At 50.2% G+C, this 20,623-nt stretch overlaps 2 protein-coding genes across 7 annotated transcripts; one reads left to right on the forward strand and one right to left on the reverse strand.

Moving 5' to 3' along the window:
• The first annotated feature begins 1,011 nt into the window (after nucleotides 1-1,011).
• HOPX (HOP homeobox) lies at nucleotides 1,012-9,719 on the forward strand. Its single transcript, XM_041716068.2, has 4 exons — nucleotides 1,012-1,091; nucleotides 1,942-2,426; nucleotides 6,824-6,999; nucleotides 9,283-9,719. The coding sequence occupies exons 1-4, from the start codon at nucleotides 1,012-1,014 to the stop codon at nucleotides 9,358-9,360; spliced, it is 819 nt and encodes a 272-aa protein (XP_041572002.2). The 3' UTR covers nucleotides 9,361-9,719.
• A 1,630-nt stretch (nucleotides 9,720-11,349) lies between these two features.
• Nucleotides 11,350-20,257, reverse strand: SPMAP2L (sperm microtubule associated protein 2 like). 6 transcript variants are annotated; one of them, XM_041715876.2, is made up of 9 exons: nucleotides 20,154-20,257; nucleotides 19,399-19,441; nucleotides 17,288-17,341; nucleotides 16,185-16,307; nucleotides 14,503-14,616; nucleotides 14,097-14,217; nucleotides 12,920-13,051; nucleotides 12,222-12,397; nucleotides 11,350-11,631 (listed from the first exon to the last, which is right to left on the reverse strand). In XM_041715876.2, the coding sequence occupies exons 1-9, from the start codon at nucleotides 20,194-20,196 to the stop codon at nucleotides 11,517-11,519; spliced, it is 921 nt and encodes a 306-aa protein (XP_041571810.2). In that variant the 5' UTR covers nucleotides 20,197-20,257; the 3' UTR covers nucleotides 11,350-11,516. The 6 variants fall into 6 exon arrangements, with proteins under 6 accessions (XP_041571810.2, XP_072784591.1, XP_041571812.2 ...); XM_072928490.1 differs by lacking the exon at nucleotides 16,185-16,307; XM_041715878.2 differs by lacking the exon at nucleotides 12,920-13,051.
• Between the last annotated feature and the right edge of the window lie 366 nt (nucleotides 20,258-20,623).

Consider the following 20,623-nt stretch of genomic DNA (forward strand, 5'->3'; position numbering starts at 1 on the left):
CATTCTGTCTCCATGCAGTGTTAAAGGGACAACAACTGGGCCAGTATGGGCATGAGCTGTGTTTTGAATGCCCACCCCACCTACCCCTGCAAAAGTGACTTCAGCCAACATCTTGCCATGGAACAATATCAATGATATTCAAGCCTCTGCAAGAGGGTTCCAGAGCAGTAGGGTGCTGAATGCAGGCTGCAGCTGCCAACCCCTCCCTGCAATGCCACAGTATTATGCAAAATTGTCAAATGCACATCACAACAGCTGTACTACTTCTCAACAGGAAGAAAGTCTCTGCGATGGGCCTGGATGCACCCTTTATTTTGTTTCTATTTACTCTAATTCTGCTGACAAAGGACATCCTATGGGAACAGGATCTCTTCATATCAGGTGAGCCATAAATTCCAATAGTACTTAGACCCTCTCCCAGGAGAAATGAGGTGTTAAAGATTATAGAAAAGGTCAGAGAAGCATTAACATGTGCCAGCCAGATGCAAAGAGATTTGTGACATGACTTTCACACTGTCACTGCAGGACTCCCAGCACCTCTGAAACCATTTCAATGGGGTATAGCAGCCTGAAACACGTCACTGCCAGTGCTCCCAGTGCAAGCCTGGGCTGGGTTCAGACTAAGAGAAAAGGGTTTTTCCACATTAAAGGCTTTCTCTCCGTTGACAGTAATAAACAAGGGAAGAGATGAGCCTATCCTGTTCCTGCAGGCCACGTTACTCACATTTTGCAGCACTCAGAGCATATGCATGGAAGGAAAAAAAATACATCATACAAACATAGGAAAATCTTTCTGGACCAGGATATTTTCCCATCTATCCTGTCACTGAGGCTGGCCAAGAGCAGATGCCAGAGCAGTGCACAGACATGGGGCAGATAAGTAGCAAATCCCTGAGAGCTGCCCTAAGGACATGTCAGTATGCAGTTCAGGACCTCTGCCTGGACTTTCCCACACTGGGGTTGAAATCCGAGGCTGAGTCCTGCTGCAGGGGTCTGCCCCAGCCTCCTTGAATGCACCCAGATGCCCCCAGCCATGGCTCCTGGAGCCATCCCCCAGACACGTCGTCCAACCTGCTTGTGTGCACCCATTGGTAGCCGTGCTCCTGTTGCTTAGCATCAGTGATAAACAGGACATATTCCTTTGGCCAGGTGCCTGCCCAAGGCATGCAGGATCAAGTCTTCCCCCAAAAACCTCTCTGGCAGCCACTGAACAGCACCATTTGGTTTATCAGGCATTGAAGCTATCCCTTGATCTTGCTTGATCAATGCCATCCTGCTAGGAAAACTGGCACGGGTCTGCCTGTCCTTTCGCACAGATCTCTTTGCAATCCCCTTGCCCTGGCCCATGTTTCCGCCAACATTACAAAACCTCTTCAGGACAGTGTTGGCTCACTGCTAAACATATGGCAGGTTTCTTGCTTGGGTTGTCCAGCCACTTCTCCTCAGTGTCAGGGCTCCCTGCCTCGCTCCAGCCAGCTCCACAGCTTTTGCATTCTGTGCCAGTTTGAGTTTCTCTCTGGCAGATAATCTCAGCCACTGCAAGCCGTACTCAATTTTTCATAAACCCTTTCTTCAGCCTCTCTGATTTTCCAGCATCCCCTTCCAGCTGTCTATAAACTGAGAGATAAATCAGCCCCTCCCTACTGCACTCCACCCCACAAGATGCCTCTTTTTAAGCTGCTGTCTAATGCTTCCAGACCACCACACTGAAAACGGCAGGCTCCTAGGCACTTTAATCGAGGATACGGCTTTGGCAGAGGGGGACGCCCTGCTCCCCTCCCCATCCCCGGCCAGGCTGCGCCTCTGAGGTCTGCAGCAGCAGGACAGAGCCAGGACCCCGTCCTGCCCTCGCACCCAGCCTGGCGGGATCACAGGGCTGACTAAAGTGGCAGCAGACTCAGGAATGTTAAACCTGCACACATCATTTGCAAGACACTAAAGCGAGAGCAGAATCCAGCCGTGCGCAGCGGCGAGCGCTGCCGGGCTCCATCGGCCAAGGCGGGAGCGGGGCTCCTCACAGCGGGATGCGTCCCGGCCGGGAGGGACGGGCGGGCTCGGCTGCAGCTCCGCTGTACGAAGCGCAGTTTCCGCCGCACCCCGCCTGCACCTTTCCTGTACCCCCGCAGGAAGCAGCCCCGGCCGGGCCCGCGTCCCGGGCCCCGAGCGCGGCGGACTTGCCCCGGCGGCTGCCGGGCCACCGAGAGCCCGCGGCGCGCACGGCCACGCGCGGAGGGAGCCCTGCCAAGGGGAGCGGGTGCCAAACCTGAATTACCAGCCCAGAGAGCGCCTGTGGATCCCGGGAGCTCCTGTGATTTGCGGCAGGTTTTTCAGGTCCCCGCCTGTCAAACACACGCAGATACTTAAGCAGTCACCCGAGGACCTGCGGGGCTCTTGTTTTACACACTTCTGGTCCCTGCCAGCTCAAGGTAAGCACAGGCTTTGAGCTGGGGGTGCTGGGGTGGGTTTGCAGTTGGGGATGGGGGGATGGAGAGAGGAGCTCTCCTGTGAGTACTGATGCTGAGGAGGTCGGAGCTGCACCCAGCAGGGCAGAAAGGCTCATGCCCGGGGCAGGCAGAAGGGCGCCCAGGCAGGAGAACCCCCAGGCGGGGGCCACCACGGGGTCCTGCCTCTGCTGCAGCAGCTGCAGTGCTCCCGTTTGCTTTGTTCCCATCCGATATTATCTTCTAAAAGACTGGACGGGTAGTTTACAGGATGCATGACAGGTGTTTTTTCCTTATTTATGGCAGGGCCCGGTTTATTTTTAAAGCCTCTGTCCCACCTTATCCTGTGCTCCATGCTGGCTGATGTTATCCACAGCCACCACACAGCAGGAGGATAAGCAAAGCTCAGGACAGGACATGGCTCTACAGCAGAGCAAGGGAGGGTAAGAGGGCTCTGCATTGAGAACTGCTATTTTGATCCCTGCAGTGGCAGGAAATACCTGCAAGCTAAAACCAGATGCAGATGCCTCCAGTCGCATCTCTGCCCTGACAGTGGGAGCACTGGGAAAGGGGTCAAGAAGCCCAGCAGAGGCTATGGAGCCCCATCAGCTTGGCAGGAGCTACTGCTCAGAGAAATTTCTAGGGGCTTCGGGTGCAGTAAATCATTAGAAAGCTGCACAGCCAGCCAGATATTTTGACTACTGTTCAAAAAAGCAAAGCTGAGCAAACAGCGATCATGTCTTTTCTGGAAAAGTGGCAGATTTCTGCCAGGATAGTAAATGCTGACCGCACTAGCAGTGCTGGACAAGGATGCTGGTGGACAGAAAGATGTCCTTTCCCATTTCAGGCCAGAGCTAGGAGTCCTGCTAGTAACCCCAGAGTGTTTTTGGGGAGCTGGGTGCAACCGCAAGACATGGGCAGAGTACTATATATTTATAATAAGATTTTCTCTTGCTGTAACTTGTGTCCATCAGCCATTACCTTTTGTCTGCTCACTCCAAAATGGCCTTGGAGGTGCATTTTAATACCCTATCAGCCACACTAAGAGCACCAGGTGCTGTCATGTACATAGCAATGCTGGCTGGAGCTGCCCACAGCGCAGGCAACTGCTGATCCACTTGTAAGCTTCTGCTCTCACATCACTGTACCTAAAACCAGGACAGTCAGAGCCAAGTGTGAATTCCCCAGGGGTCTTTAGCTTGACACTTAGGACAGAGCAGGTGTGGTGGTTTCCCTGTGACAGTGCATCTGGCATTGTCATTTCTGCCTGGGTGAGTAAACCCCAGCTGAATGACAGCTGCAGCCCCACAGCCCTTCTGAATGGCTAATATTCCTTGCACTGAAAAAGCTTTTTTTTTCAATGTTGTCAAAAATTTAAGAGGAAAAAAGCAGTGAGAAGTGGTGTTTTTCAGCAGCTAAGACAAACAGCTGTGAGTCTCCATATTTCTGCCAGGCTTAAAGAAATGTGAGACAATCACCTTTCCTGTACAGGGAGAGACGTTGGACAGCCTGAAGCCCAGCTGCATGCCTGGGCTTAAACAAGGCTCCATTTAAGTAGTAGGCAGGTGATTAGTGGTCCCAATAGGGCCAGTCCATTTAGGCACTCCTAGTGCCCTCAAGTCATGTCATATACCCCCAGATTGCTGCACAGGGATCACATGGCTCCTGAAAGCCTCCAGGACATAGTGGAGTGATGTGGGGAGACCTGCAAAGCCCTCCAGGAGCCCCAGTGTTTTTGCCTTTTCCTGAAACCCATCTCACAACCTTGAGAGGTACAAAACTGTATTCCTTCCAGAGCAGGGGTAAAGGGGACACAAAGAAAAGCCATCAGGCATCACATCCCACATGCTGGGGCACCCTGAGCTGCCAGCAGGTAGAAGATACTGTGTCCTATGGGGAAATGCCTCAGGAACCTGGAGATAATCAGAAGCAGAAATAGCTGCGCAGGTGAAACATGAAAGGTGAAGCCTGTGTTCCCTATGCAAATCCATGCACACACATCAATGCACATTAATGCGGCAGCCTGCAAACAATGATTTACGAGCTGCCAAGACATGTTGCTGCTGGTGGCCTGGGCTAGATACATGATCTGGAGGTGATGAGGATCCCTTTGTGGCTGGGCTTTCTTTGGGAAGGGCAGGTGGCTCAGTGGTGTACTAAAAAAAAGAGAGGCAGGACTTGTGGCCTGAGCTTGGTCTCATCTGCATTTTGACCTCATAGAGAGACTGGCAGCCACAATGCTGGAGAGTAGCACCTCAATTCCAGGGGACCTCCTTCTACCCCTGCATCTTTTCCAGAGGTCTACAAACATCTAAGATAGGTGAGCAGCATTCAGCAGACTCCTATTACCTCACATGAATGAGGAACTGAATGATGATGTCCCCTTCCTATATGGAAGCTTCTGAACTGAGCCGACCCCAGGAAACCCAGGCAGCTGCAATGCACTGCAGACAAGGCCAGCTTGGCTTGCAGTACCTGGGGTTAAAGATGGTCTTTCCTCAGTCCACCCAGGGCTGGTGGGTGATACTGTCTATACTGTCTACCAGCACTCCATCCAGCTCAGAGGTGCTCCAATGTTACACAACCGCTGTGTTACAATCATTATTTACCAAGTGACTCAAGCAGAGTGGGCTGTTTCACAACCAGCCCTGGTCTATTTATAAGCCCCTACTCAAATGCCAAAGGATTCTTTTATTAGTCAAAGCACTTTCTGCAGAGGAGGCTCGGGGGGATCTTTGTTTTATGAGATAAAGTTCAAAGAAGAGGATCTCTCCAGCCTCTCACTGCGCCTGGCTCTTCACAAGCTGCAAGACAGTTTTGAAGCTGAGCTCTATCCTAGCAGTTCTTTCAGCAGTGAAAGCCATGGGGCATTCAATACCCAAGGTACCTAAAGGTGAGTTACCAGTCAACCAAGAAAGCAGTTGGGTTTAAACCTATGCAGTAGGAGTGCAGCATGATGGATGTTCCAGGATTATACCCCAGAGCCAAAGGGAAGGAAAAGCTGGACTGCAGTGTGGAGGCAGGGCAGGTCTGCAGCAGATGGCCCACAGAAGTCACAAGAAGGGCCAAGGGTCCTGGCAGCACTGGAGAGCCAGCAAAACCAACCAGCCAACAGAGATGGGCCAAGCAACTGGGACAGCAGGAGAGCAGATCAAGAAAGGCCACATTTTGCAACCAGCTCCTCCCCTGCCAATACCCCACAGCCTGGTTTCAGAAACACCACAGTGATTCAGCATCAAGGGACTTGTGCATGCTGTGTGGGGGCAGTGCCTTGTGTTTTAGTTGACTGAATTAGCAAGCTCGACCCTCTGCCATGTGAAAGCAAACCTGGAGCCCAGCAGAAGATAGGTGTGGGACTTATCCAAGATGCACTTGTTTTGCTTGTTCTTTTGGGCCAAATCTTCCAGAGATTATGCAAAGCACAAGTGGGATAAGTGTTACTCTGGAGGAAAACATGGGCTTCTTGGTCTTGCCTTTGCTGGGAGCACCTAGGACTGACTACAGTCAGAAGCAGCAAGTGCTTGAGCAACATACTCGGGGTACAGTCCATAAGGATTTGAACACTTACACAGTAAAATTCAACCAATCAACTAACCAGTCCAGTGATGCTCAGGAACAATAGGACTAACTGCTTATGCCCACATGTGGTAACATTAAATATTATTTAAAACAATGCAGCTCACTTTCTCGTGGCCAGCATTGTGTGATGTCTTTCCACACTGCTAAGAGAAGGACCAGGACACTAATCCTGAGGAGGGGAAATAGGGTGGTTCCTGGGTTATAGACCATGCTCCCAGAAGATCATGTATACTCTGTTTTACCATTCCTTTGCACAGACTTGCCTGATCACTGGGAAGTAGGGAAAAAAAAAACCAACCTAACAACCCACTAGGTTAGATGTCAGATATTGTCCCTTCACCCAGAGGACAAATAATGTTTTTTAACTACTGTCTTTAAATTAACCCCCTGAACATGGCCATTGCTGTGACATCACTCCTAAGTGACGCCCAGGCCTAAATACGGCTGTAAACAGGAATCGTTCCCATGGGAGGCACGCTGGCTATAAATACAGCACCAGGGGATTGCTGAGCAGCCTGCAGCTTCCTGCCAGCTGAGGATGGTGAGACAGCTCAGTGCTGGGCATTGCTGGCATGTGGTCGCTGCAGGAAACTGAGACAGGAGTTGCTGGGGGGCTGGTGCTCCCAGCTGAGCTCCCTGGCATGCCTTTGGGAAGGGAGTTGAGCCCTGCTGCAGCCAGAGCCCACAGCTGGAGCGGGGTGGGGGGAGGTTGGTGGGGACACGGATGGCAAATCTGGGGCTCAGCGAGTGTGGCCCCGCTGGCCACTCCCAGCTTGAGCAATGACACCAGCCCCTCTCGGCAGTGCCTGTCCCCATAGACCTGCCCCAGGAGGAGATAGCCATGGAAAAGCCAGTGATTCCCACTGAGGAGCAGCTGGAGATCCTGGAATACCACTTCTGCAAGGTGAATAAGCATCCTGACCCCACCACACTGTGCCTCATCGCTGCTGAGACTGGGCTCTCCGAAGAGCAGACTCTGGTGAGTGCATGCCTCTCATCCTGCCCCTGGCACCAGCCCCGCTCCCCCTGCATGCCTCTGTGCCCGTCTCCTGCCTGTCCTGGTCTGTCATACACCTGCACCCGTCTGTCCCCCACAGGCTTCCTACAGCAGCCCCTGCCCTTCTCATGCTCCCCCCACACCGCCTGCACTCCTCTGTGCCCCGTGTGCTCCCTCCTTGCACTCCCTGCCACACCGTGCCCCCTGCACTCACAAGTCTCCTGTGCACCTCTGCAACCCCCAGAACACCCCTAACTGCACCCACAGAGCTTTAATTCAACACAGCACCTCCCTGTACCCCACATCCTTCCTGTGCTCCACGTGTTTCTGCTCCTGAATGTACAACCCGCGCATGCTGTTCTTCCAAACCCTTTCTGATAGTCTTGGATGCACAAACTACTGCTGGTTTTAAGGTCTGAAGAAACTACTGTCATTATAAAATCCATAGAGGATAGATGCAATTCCTGCAGGATGTGCTGTGGGACATGCTCAGGCTACACACCCTCCCCCTCAGCGTCGCTGAGCCCCGATGTCAGGCAAGTCTGTCAGCCTCTCCAGGAGATACAGAGGCCCCCAAACACCCCTCCACAGGGACAAGCTGCCACTGTCTGGGAATTCCACCACCCCCTGTGCTCCAACTGGCTAGCTGCAGGCTACCGTAGGCTTCAGAAACAAAAGGCTTCTTCCCAGCTCCTTCAGGTGGCAGTGCAGCTCATTGTGATGCAGGTGATTACTAGACCCATAGCAGCATTTATGGGTACAGAAAAGAAATCCAACTCACTGGAAAGTTAGCAGCAGTTTGCAGAGAGCTGCCAAGCCTGGCTCTCCCTCAGCAAAGCCAAAGGGGTATAAAAGCCGAGCTGGCAGTGTCAGCATTTAGCTGCCCCAGGGAAAGATGCAGGAACAGCACCCATTGCACAATAGTCCTCCAGCTGGAGTGGACCGTGCTTTGGTGACAGGCAGGCATCAATCACTGCTTGTTTGAGGCAGCGAGGAGACAGTACCCATAAAATACCTTTTTCTCCATAGCAATGACACTGTTCCTTTTTCTTTTTTCCTAAAGCAACTTGTAAACATGGACTATATATGCCCAAGGGCACCTCTGTAGATGTCTTAAAATCTTCCCTGATAGCTATCTTTTTCCACTGATCTGGTGTGCTCCTAGAGATTTGGAGATGGAGGTCATATTAGGGACAGGATCAAGTGGGGTGAACTGAAAAGTGCCTGCATTGCATAGAACACAGGGTATCATTGCCCCTGACATCTGGAGTGCTTTATCATCTATAAATAACAGCCATTTTAATAAAAAATTCATTAACAATGAGATGCAAAGAGGAGATTATAGTTTAGGACAGCAAGTGAAACTTTTGAGAGGAGGCTAGGCTGTCAATCATATGACTGGATGTGGTCAAAGGCAGTGAGAGACTGAGAGGCACTTCTAGAGAGCACTGTGGTTGTATCATTATGGACCATAATAGCTTCAAAAATAACCATGAACAAATATAGCAACAAAATGAACTGCAACAAAAGGAATCACAGGCACATTGCCAAACAAAAGGCTGAGCTGTGCTTCCGGCACTTGAGTAGTATTTCTTTTCTTTCTTTTCTTCTTAGGTAGTGTAGCTTTAACCACACATTTTATCTAATATTTTAAATTGTGCTGCCTTGAAGTGGCATCAGCAGCTCTTGGAATAGGCTTCCAGCTGCTAAGTTACAACAGACATAGTGCTAAGTTACTGCTAACATAGATATGCATATTGCCTCAACACCAAGACAATTTTTAAACAATTTTAAAAATAGATTTGTTCTTAAATTTGCTGAGACTCAATGTGCAACATACCTCTCATGCCTTCTGAAACAGGTGAGTTTTCGATTCCTGTCAGTTTTGGACATGCAAATGATTGTTTGACTTCTCCAGTCATTTAAACAGACACCATTCAGCTTCTTAGCCAGTCTCTTACTCTGCTCAAAAGAAAACCTGGGCTCACAGCAATAAAACAAGGACTCACTCACACTGTCAAGGTCTGAAGTGAGCTAGAGAAATGAGTTTGAAAGAGGCGCATGTGTAGTTTACAAGACTGTTAGGTCAGGAGTCACCATCCTGGCTGCCTGTACTGCCTGGGAACAGCACCTTGCTACAAGGCAGCAGCACCATGAGTTCCCCTCACCTCTTCCCACGTGCTGACATCTGCCCTTTTAGCAAAGTTATTTGGAGGCTTCACTCAGCTCAGTGCACTCAGCCTCTGCTTTGTTCTTTTTCTCCAGAAATGGTTCAAGCAGCGCCTGGCGGAGTGGAGGAAGTCTGAAGGGCTGCCCTCAGAAAGCGGGTCTGTAAGGGACTAGAGGATGCTGCTCCAATCCCCTTGCCTCTTATAAAGGATGGTGAAGCTCTTCAGAGTGGGTTTCCTTGGGGTTCTTCTGCTGCAATAGGTTTTGCAATACTAAGTAATACTTTGCTATTTAACAGAAATCTTATTTAATATGTACATAACCAGAAAAAAAATTATATATATACATATATACACATACACATGTGTGTATACAACTTTTGATGGCTGATAACCTATCCAGGGATTCCAACCCATTAACAGCAGCTGCACAAGAAAAGGCAATTTCATGCCCTTGTCTCAGGCTTGCAGAAATTCTGCCATGATGTATGTTCAAATATAGAAGGAAGAAATAAAGATTCCTTTTCCTTAAAATCCCCAGAGGGAAAGTATGTGTGCTAGCTTTAAAGTGCGGAGAGTACGGCATCTGGAAAACCAGGTGTGTTGTTCAGGTGACTTGGTTTGGCTTGACATGCCTGAATCAGCTCTGAATACTGGCAAACCAAGTGCCTCCACCATAATCAGACCAAGCCAAGCACCCTTGAATACCTTTTTAACCTTTTGGTTAAAGGTCACCAAAGAGAAAGAACTCGTGGGTTTTTTCCCAGTGCAGTAATAAATTGCAACATTTTTTGATGAGAGAAGCTGTGTTATGTCCCTGCTTGTGCTCTCTGCCCCCATGATAGGAGGCAGACTCCTTCCTCTGGATGGGCAATATTTCTCCCAGGCAGCCTCAGTGGGCACAATGGGTTTTCCCTTTGCCACAGGGACAGCCATGGGAAGCCTTGGCTCCTAGGGCACCCATGGGTCCATGCACGGCAGCCCACACAACCCCACACCCCTCAATCCCCAGGGTGGCAGAAGCTGGTGGTGCTGGGGTTCCCCCACAGCATGGGGGTTTTAGGGAGAGACCCCAGTCTCCTCCCAGCCATTCTCAAGCCTGAGGAATGCAGTTGCACTGGGGCTCTTGCACGAAGTGCAAACTCTCATTTATCCTGGCACAGGACAATGCCTGGTCTAAAAATAACCAGCACCATTTCACAGTGACCTTACCTTGTTCAAAAGTCTTCGTAACTCCTCTGCTTAGTGGATTACTGAATCAATTAATGGATCGTCTCATTAATCCCCTTCTGGTTTGTGGTCACCTGCCTCTACTCCTTTGGAAGGAAAATCAGCTTAACAAGGGCAAGATTAAAATACATTGGCTCTGAAACTGCCATATGCTTTCATTTGTGGCTTTTGTCCCTTACCACTGAGCATCTCTCTTGCCTCAGTATCTCCAGCCTGTCACCAGTGGTTGGGCAGCCAGTGCAAAGCACACTGACCTTGTAGGAAGCAGATAAAAGCATTCTCCCTTTATGTCATGCCCTGCACAGACTGTGCTGTTCCCCTGCAACCCAGCTGCCAAACTGACTGACCCACAGACCTGACTGGAGCTCACAACAGACTCTGGCACCAATACTTGTTTTCTGCTTAGCCTTTGCAACTTGCCCTCTCTTTTACACTGAGGGGAACTCCGCTTTTTTGAGTTAGGCTCCAAAAATCCCAGCACAGAACTCTCTTATTTTGCCCAAGGTCACACAACTGAGTATCTGAACCCTACAGCTTTAACCCACCTATGTAAGTGGATCTGCCTGTTCTCCAGGCATTGAAGAAAACAGGTCCCAAATCCAAGCCAACTCAACATACATTGTAGCCTTTTGTCTTTCTACTTCTGTCACAAGCACAAAACTTTTGAGTGTCAGTAAGAAGACATTTAAATTTCAGCAAAAAATTTTAAACCCAAATTCAGGAGTTATGTTGCATCAGCTTACTGCATGCTCTTGGGTTTGGTTTGCCACACTTCCCTGCATGAAAGGACAGTTCCTGTGCTGCCTTCCCCCAGTAGTTGTTTCATTACTTCTTAAACTATTACAACAAAACAATCAAGAGAGAAACTCCAGACATAACCCATCATAGGAAGAGAGTCTTCCCACATGAAGTTGAATTCCGTAATTTTCCCTGATGACTTTCTAAAGGAATGATTTTATTTTAACTCCCAGAAAGCGTTCCTGCTGAGTGCTGCCTCTGTGCTGTGTTCAAAGAGATCTTCCAGCCACAGCAGAGCCCAGAGAGAGACATGATGTTCCAAGGGGTGATGTGGGCAGCTAGCAGGAGCATTTCTGAAGGAGCTTAGCGCTGTATTGGCCGAGCTAGTTCTTCGAGCCGTGGAGAACAAACTGCCTTCAGAGCAGCCTCCTTCACTTTGAATGCATCCGGGTTGAGTGCAGTCAAGCCCGTTCGAGGTCTGGAGGAGAGAGGGTAGGGATAGTCAGTCCTGACTGGAGCAAGGCCAGCTGTCAGCTGCCTGCAAGCTCCCACACCTCCACCTAAGCCTGCCCTTCACTGTCAAGGGAGGACAAAAGGCATCACACCTCCACTGCTGTCGTCAGGAGAGGAGTATCTCTCACAGCCACTACAGCTAGGCATTCCCTCACCCTCTGTGAAACATCCTCCCCAGCACCTCCTGCAGACTGGGCTGAGGTCAGCTGCAACATGCTGGGCAACATGAGTGTATCACACTCTTGCCTTTTGCCAGTTGGTTGCTTTTTATAGTTGGAATTAATAACAAGTCCCAACCAGTAATTCTGCTGGAATAAAAGAGTTCCTGTTCCTTCTCTCTTGAGTCCCCTTCTACCACAAAAGGGCTTTTTAAACCGCAATCCACGTAGCATTAACACATCCAAACATATAAAACCCATGCATTTTGGAAGTGGAAGAGTACTTCCTAATCTTGGCCTAATCTCTCTGGCCAAACACAAATGAACAAGGTGCCATGAGCCACACAGAATGGGCTGGCAGCTGATTGTTTCCCCACGATAGGGAAGCAGTACCTACCTTGCGGTAGGCTGGGCCAGTGCCACAATCCTTTCTGTAGCCATTGCACGCTTGGCAGCCGCTGTCACAGGCCACTCAGGATCCCGTGCAGGCATGAACTTAGCGTGGACTTGTCTGGGCTTTGACAGCTCAATGGTCCGAGGGCTTGCAACTACCTTCTGAGATGCCCTGGAAACCTGTGGAAGAATGGGGAGGAAGGTCCTTAGAGATGCTCCTGGCATTCAAGGGTGCTCAGCCTGCAACCAATTCAGTGTTACCAGGTTCACAGCCACTGACCACACACAGATGGGACTCAGTCATGTCCTCAGCTGTTTGGCACCAAGAAAACCGTAGAAGGAGAAATCACTGCCTGGCCAGTCCCACAGCCTGCCCTCCAGCCTCCTATTACTCACAGACTTTTGTCCAATCCACCCCCAGCACTGGAGATCCCAGACAGGCATTTGTCCACCTCTCCCTGTTCCCACAAGTGCAGGTTAGGCACAGATCTGCCAGTCTCTGGGGATATGTGCTGGGAGTCAGTTCATGCTCTGAATGGAGCACAAGTCCTGCTTTCCAGCTCAGGAAACAGCTACACCAGCCTCATGGAGAGCAGCACATTCCAGGGCTGACATGAAGAGAGCCACAAGTGACTGAGCACCTGTGCCCACTCCTCTGCCAGAAGTCCCATCCATGTAGGGTCTCGGGTGATGCTGCCTTACCGTAGAGATGACAACACCAGGTTTGGTGTGCTTAGAGCAGCAGGTCATCTCCCTGATCAAGGGCTCTGCGAGTTTCTCGACCCGCGCCGATGCCTTGGCCGAAACTGCAAAGCTGGAAATCTGTGTTGGCACCTGCATGGATCCAGAATGTGGGAGGGATGTGCAGACACAGAGCTTGTACAGCAGCCCAAAGGGATATGCTCCCTCTCCACAAGGATGAGCATCCCAGCATCCTTCCTCTGCACACATGATCACTCTTAATTTTCCATAATCCCTTATTTTTCTTTCACCTGAACTATTAAGTAATTTTGGCGCTATAGGGATTCCCCAGCTGTTGCCCACTCACAGTCAGGAGGGGAGTGCCTGTAATGACAGCCTGTGTAGCCAGGTAAAACTACAGAGAAATTCCTTCCATGTTTTTTATATTCATCTTCCTGGCTGAATCAAGTAACTTTCCTGCTAAGAAGAGACATTCAGATTTTAGGTAAATTTGCTGCTGCAGTTAACTGCATTCCTACAGAAAATGTGATTACTTCTCCAGCAGGGAACTTCTTCCAAAATTTTTCGCAGGGTTATGGTTCCCCAGTCCTGCACCAGCCCAGCCTCCCATTTCCCAGCCCCAGAGGCTGTATCCAGAAAACCTAGACTTTGCCATGGAAATGAGTGTAATCTGAGATTGCTTCAAGCCCTTTCACCCCTGTCAAATCAATCACCCACCTAAAAGGAACAAGCTCAGAAATATAAATTAGGCTTCTGGTAAAATGTAGTTAAAATACACATAGTATTTGCAATCTCATGCCCCCTGTGTACTCAGATAGGAGCAGAGCTGCCCAACTACAAACATGACTACTCCCTAAGAGCTAAACATGCCATTTCCATCAGGTTTCTCCACTTTCCCAGGCTGCTTTATCAAAGGATGCAGCCAGATGCCCCCCTTGGCTCTCTTGCTTTACTAGGCTGCTCCAACCTTGCTGTTGTTTGTCTCTCAGCAGATCTGCAAAGACAACATTCTTCTCTGAAAAGGCAGCTTCTTGCAGCGTCATAAACCACAGCAGAACCAGACAGCTTCTCCCCTCTACACACTGGGTACATCCAGGGGTGGGACATGGGCTCTAAAAACTCAGGACAGTTTGCTGCATCCCTGTACCCTCCAAATCTCACTCAACCTCCTCCTCACCTCTCTGGGCGGCACAAAGTCTGGGTGCACCGCCTTTGGCTGGGCAAGCTGCAGTATCCGCTTGGAGGCATTATAGTTCTGTGCAGCCAGGGACACAGGCCACTCGGGGGACTCACGGGATCTGGAAGCAGAGAGTCATGGCACTGCCACTCACAGATGTTCTCCAATCTGGCAGCAGCTGGGATGTCTAAGCCTCACATTTGCTGCAGTAGAAAGCAGCTTTTATCTTGTGGCCATTTCCAGTGTAGAACTCATCCCATGAGAGAATCTAGAAGTTCTAATCCCAGCAGAGACCCTGCTCTGCATTCTGCCTTTTGTTTACCCATCCTCTGCTCTGCGTTTATTACATACCACTGATGCTGCAAGGCCCAAGACTCTACCCATAGCACCCTATAGGCTTTCTTACCTTTGCTCCAGGAAAGCAGGGAGGTATTTTTTAGGTTCAGACAACCTCAGCAGCCGTTCAGAAGGGTAGCCAAACCTTGGTAGCAAGGGATTCCCACCGATTACTGATCTGCAGCTGTACAGAGAGAAGGATTGTGAGGAGCAGCACAGAAGAGCTAGCAAAAGGCAACTGACAGAGAACATGATCCTGGCAGATGGTAACCTAAGTCGGGTTAAAAAGCCATGCCTGCTGCACGTACAAAATCTGGCACTGGTGCACATAGAAAAGCCATGAACAATTAGGCATTTACACCTGAGCTTTCCTCACTTTAAATGCTGTTGGCATCTGAAGAGTCCTCTTTTAAGCATTCTCAGTGCACTGCTTTCAAAGTCTAAGCTTTTCCTGGACCATTTAAAGAAGCTGCCCCACAACATCAGGAAGCATTTATGTTGGTCAGCTCTGCCAATTTATAAACCTTTTTGTTACAATGGCTTGATAGCACTTTGTGGCCTTGTAGCTTTTTTCATCTTGATGTCTCCCCTAGTTCGTCCAGCCTTGTTCATCCAGTTTTAAAACAAGTATAACTGTTGGAATATGCCTGTCATCACCAGGGAAGAAAGAAGCAGAGGTAAGCAGAAAGATAGGAAGTGCTGTCATGTGGACACCTTCAGCAAGAGACAGTAGCTCTCAGGAGGATGAGAGCCCATAACTGGTGATAGTGGCAGAGGGGAGAAAACTACAGACATGCACGTCTTGACATTCCTCCAGGTAGAGGAAAGCCAGGAGTGCAACACAGTTTCATCTCCATTCTCATTGCTAGGACTTATTACAGACCAGCAACCACCATTTTGACTCCAAAAGAGCTTCATCTCCTCCAAAAGAGTTACAAATTACTTGCTTCAAGTAATGCAGCACCGCTGTCATTTACACTTTTTACATAAATTTTCATTCCAATTGCAAAACATGATCTAGGTTTTACACCATGCAGTGACAGCAGAGGTTTAACTCAAGGCAAGAGACCTGGATTCCTTCCAGCAGCAGAACACTGCAAGATTTCTCTGTTCCTCATCTTACCTTAAAGATTAAGGTCACACTCTAAAAGGATGTAGGACTTCCCAGGCGCCTGGCTGGGCTGCATCAGCCCCAGTGGGACATGGAACATACTAAGGATAGTTCCTCTCTGCTCACAGGTGCAACACACATTCCATTAAGAAATGCATGCATGCACATGATGTCTACTTCAAACCAAAGCAGAGCTGTTGGATGGGTATTTTTGTTACAGCAGAGGAACATGCTCTCTTGTGCTTGGATACTGAGATCAAGACAAGCTCCTAGGGCAGCTGATGGGAATCCAGAGCTCTAATCAGGCTTCAGCAACTATGTGTTGCAGAAGTCCTTCTCACAGTTGGGAAGTGGGTATGAGGAGATAAAAGGTCACCAAATTTAGCACTCCACAGTTTCTCCCCATTTTGGAAGTCAAGTACTCAGGGTGACTATACTCCCATAGCACTTTCCTCCCTGCTTCAGACAGCCCATTCCAAGCACAAAACAGCTGGTGAGTTTCAGTGCCATGGAGCTATCTGCAGGGCAGCCTTTTCAGGAGAGGAGATGGCATCTCCCCTTTCCCTGGGAGCCAGTATAGCCCACTAGAGAGCATGCTCTGGGCTGTCTCCTTCCCCAGGATGTGCCACCACGTGACTGACCTGCGCCCATAGATGGTAAAATCTTTCTTGGGCTTGCACAGATACAATATTCTTGCAGAGGGTCGAGCTGTCATAGCACCTGATGAGAGGGTCCATATCGTCTCTTGGTTTCCCCATACAAGCCTAGCATGAACAGCAAGGTTGTCAAATTTTAGAAACAGGCACAAGTGTGAAATGTGTTTGCTGGGGCTATCCTTCCCTGCCTAGGATGGAACACACATACACACACATGTCCTATGGCTCCCTGCACCTGCAAAGTGCCACTAGCACCCCCTGAGCAGTCTCCTTCTGTAGGACGGACTGAATTTCCCAACACTCTCCTGCTGGTTGTTGTCAACTAAAAAGAAAAGATTCTTGAAGTGATACGTTTTAGTTACCAGTGGATGTGCAGAGAGGGTCATTTAATTACATCTCTGAAACCCCTGGAGGAGTTTCATCATTGCATTTCTTTTGCCTCACCATTCCCACTTAACTATACCACAGGTATGACAGTGAAAATAGTAACAACTTTGCAGTCAGGGTGTGCCATGGAAAGTGGGTGAGGTTTTACAGCAGGTTAGTGGTTACTCTCCTGTGCCCAGGGCAAATTTGGAATTGTTCATCCCTCACTGAGAGGCCATGGTGGGAGAGGGTACCGGGATAGTTGGGACAGAGAACAGCAGGGCAATGGGTTTGTGGAACCTTTTTCAAGACCCATACAGATAATGGAGAAGAGATGTTATCAAGAGACTGTTGCCCTGGCTTGTCAAGCTGTAGTTTGATCACATCACACAGACAGCAACTCTATCCTAAAGCTGGGCTGTATCCTCCAAGACTGGCTCCCATGGTCCGGTCACACCACACACCATCCTACCCCACAACACCTCAGCTGGGCAGCTCAGATCAGATGGGGCAATAAAGGCAAGGTTTGGGTCAAGCCCAGGTTTTTGATTGAGAACTTGAAAAGAGCAAATTGAAGGGTTCCCTTCAAGTATGGAACATCTCAGTCTGCTTTTCTAGGGATAGAGGGGAAAGGAGTAGCAAGACAATGGCCAAGGGTCTGCTCCAGCTGAGTCCCATCAGTCCCCAGCCCCTGAGCAAGCGCTGTTTGAGCACCTACTTACGTCGGACTGCTGTCTTGGCAAAATAGTGGCTTGGGGTCTGCAAGGATCTCTATCCTGCCAAAATTGCAGAAAAGGACAAACATGCCATTAACCATACAGTTAAACCAACAAAGCATAAAGAAGCTACTGCTGTACTCAAAGCCAAACAAACACTCTCAAAGCCCTGTGCTTTTGCCTCCATTCCCTTGAGAGAGCATGTTTAAGGACCTCTCCAAGTACTTTCCACCCATTTAATCTGGCAAACTCACCAGCCCACAAATTTTTGTGTTTTCTCTTGGACTACAGAGACACAGATTCACAATTTTGCCTCCCCTGATCGCTAGAAGAGTGGGAAGGAACTTTTCTGGTCAATAACATACAATGAAACACGTACAAGAAGGATGATCTCCCAGCCTATGGGAGCCCACATGAACAAAAACCTGTTATCATCACATTGTGGTTTACTAAAAGGCACCATGGGGACAGCACCATGTTTCCACATAGCTTTAGGAGCACATTTTATTTCAGTCCATTTAGCACAGAGGTCCTAGATGCTGTATAGACACAGGAACATACATGGTCTCTGCCCTAGGAGAAGCTCTGGAAATGTTTTTACTGAATACACAACAGACCAAAAACTTTAACGAAGATCAGGTATCACTTCTAAGGCCTGAAATCCCAGTGACTTGCAATGTCTGAACTTTATGAGCCTTGGTACAGAAAAGAGAACAAGATAATCCAGTGCCACAAGTGTGTTACACAACTCCTTGATGTCACAGACCAAGCCCATACCCACCCACTGGGGCTACAGGTGCCTACCCATAGCCAGCTGGTGAACAACCACACTGTGCAGGCAGTTGTGGAAGTGCTCCACCATGGAAAAAATACAGAAGGTGGAAGCCTGAGGCATTGCTTCCCTGCTCCATGTCACCTGGCAATGCGGCAGCATGGCCCAGAGAAGAGCAAGGACACCAGCAGAGAGAGATACTTGCCAACAGAAAACAATCTGTGCTTTGGGGACACACCTGTGGTTTCTCTGATGGGGCTAAAAATGTTAGTAAGATGCCAAGCCCTGGCAAATGAGTGTCAGAAAGCTCAGCACCACAGAGATCCCTGAAATGGCAGGCTGCTGTTACAGCATCATCACCGCATGAGATTCTTGTCACGCCTAACTTGGGCCACAGCGTTGCAAACATTGCTCCTGCTGAGATCCCACAAGGCAACTGCCTGTAGGACTTTGGCCCCCTGCCACCAGTTCAAGACAGGACATGGTCAGGAAGGCAGACGTCATTTCAGGAGCCAAACCCCAGTTTAAGCTCTTTATTCCCAAGTGGGTCCCCAGAGGGTTTTCCTTGCAAAAGTAAAAAGGGGTGAATGATTAGCAAACAGAGGTCCCCCCCAAGCCTATCTGTGTTGCAGAGCTGGCACTATCTCTGCAAGCAGGCTCATTGCTTTTCCTCAGCTGCTGGCACAGATCCAGCACACAGCCACAGCCAAATCTAGCACAACATAGAGCACATGGCCCTAGTGCCCCACACTGCTGTGCAAAGCTTGCATCATGATCCAGCCAAGGAATGAGGCACATATACATTCAGATCAGGTCTCTCAACTCAACTTGGCAATCTTTTTTTATTCTTTTTCCAATTAAAAAAAGAAAGATTATATTTATCATGGCAAAAGCTCTAGACAGACGGGCAACCTCACTCAGGATGTACCTTCAGCAGCTTTGCAACTTGAAGGGGTTAAACCACCTCACTGACAGGCAGCCCTTGTGGAGCCTTTGTTGTATGGGCCTGCTCATGCTTCCCAGCAATGCCTTGCTTCAGCCAGACACAGAAACACCTCCCCTCCACTGCCTGAGCCTTCACAGACTCCTTCCTTAAGGGAGATAACTCCTTTTGAGATCAAGTCCTTGTAAAGCAAAGAGTCACAGCTTCTGTTTTGAAGGGGCAGGATGGTCGGATGTTTTTCAGAAGCTGAGGTAAGGACAAAACCGGACATAATTTCCTCTCAAGTGTTTATCACAGTGTCATTACACTGACTCACTGCTTGGTGTAAATCCCCAACTGAGCCCTCTCAAGAGACATGGGGCATTGGCCTGAACACCCAGCCAGGAGGGGAGGGCTTCTTACCTGCTGCGTGGGTGTGCACACATGCAAGGTGTATAAGATGACACTGCAAAGACAAGAACAGGTGAATTTAAAAGCTTGATAACACGTGGAGCCTGGGCTGCCATTCTTTAGCGTGCAACGATCATATGGCAGATGAAGTTTGTGCATCTCCTCAGGATAGCAGCTCAGCAGATGTTTGTATTGCTTTTCCGTGGTACCTTCCTCTCCAGTGGCTGCTCCTCACGGGGGCTGCTGGCAGCACCCAGGGCTGCAGGATAGAGCATCCCCAGCACCTCATCCTCCTCCTGGCACAAGCACCAGTGCTTGTCACCAGCCTGCAGGCTCCCCCCTGACTCTGTGCAGCCACCCGTCATGACTGCCTTCAGCAGCTTCCAGGGGAGGCTTTCAGAGCCCGGGGCAAATGGCAGCCGTGTTAAACTGGGACTCGGTGCCAGTATAAAACAACCGGGGGGTGGGGGATACGGAATGACAGGAACACCAGCGACAAGGTGACACGTGCAGCCACCTGCCCTGACGGCAGCGATGGCCACGAAACGGGGCCGGCATCCCGCAGTCCCCGTCGCGGTGGCCGGGGCCTGCCGGCGCCAGCCAGCCAGCCCCCCGTGCCCGGGAGCCCTCCCTGCCCGGGCCCACCGCGGCCACCGCGGCCGGGGCTCGGCGGAGGGGCCGCCCCCGCCCGCGTGTCCCGCCATGGCCCCACGCACCGTGCGGGCCCCCGGCCGCCGCCATGGCCCGGCCGCCCCGGCCCCACGCACCGTGCAGGCCCCGCGCACCGTGCGGGCCCCCGGCCGCCGCCATGGCCCGGCCGCCCCGGCCCGCCCAACGGCTCCGCCCGCCCCGCCCGGCCGCGGCGGGCCCGGGCCCGGGCACGGCCGCTCGGCCCCGGCCTCTGCCCGCGGGTGACAAGCACCCCTGTCATGCTTTCCGTCCCAGAGAGGCCTCGGGAGCCTCCCGCACCCGAACACCTTGCTCCCCAACTGGAAGAGAAGAGAGCAGTCCGGACCAGTGGTTAGGGTGGAATTTTCTGCTTTATGCATCTGTTACAAAGGACAAAACTATAAAAGTCTCGTACAATAGATGCAGGTGCAAAACAGGTCCTTTACAGGACAGCTCCTGGGTCATGTCCTTTGAGTATAATTAGGAGGACACTGGGAAAGTGACACTCCTCAGCAGCTTGTCACCTTCCTCACCTGCTATGCTAACAGAAACCACTGTCAAAAAACAA

The sequence above is a fragment of the Taeniopygia guttata genome, chromosome 4 (assembly GCF_048771995.1).
Source record: "Taeniopygia guttata chromosome 4, bTaeGut7.mat, whole genome shotgun sequence".
In the NCBI taxonomy this organism is placed as follows: Eukaryota; Metazoa; Chordata; class Aves; order Passeriformes; family Estrildidae; genus Taeniopygia; species Taeniopygia guttata.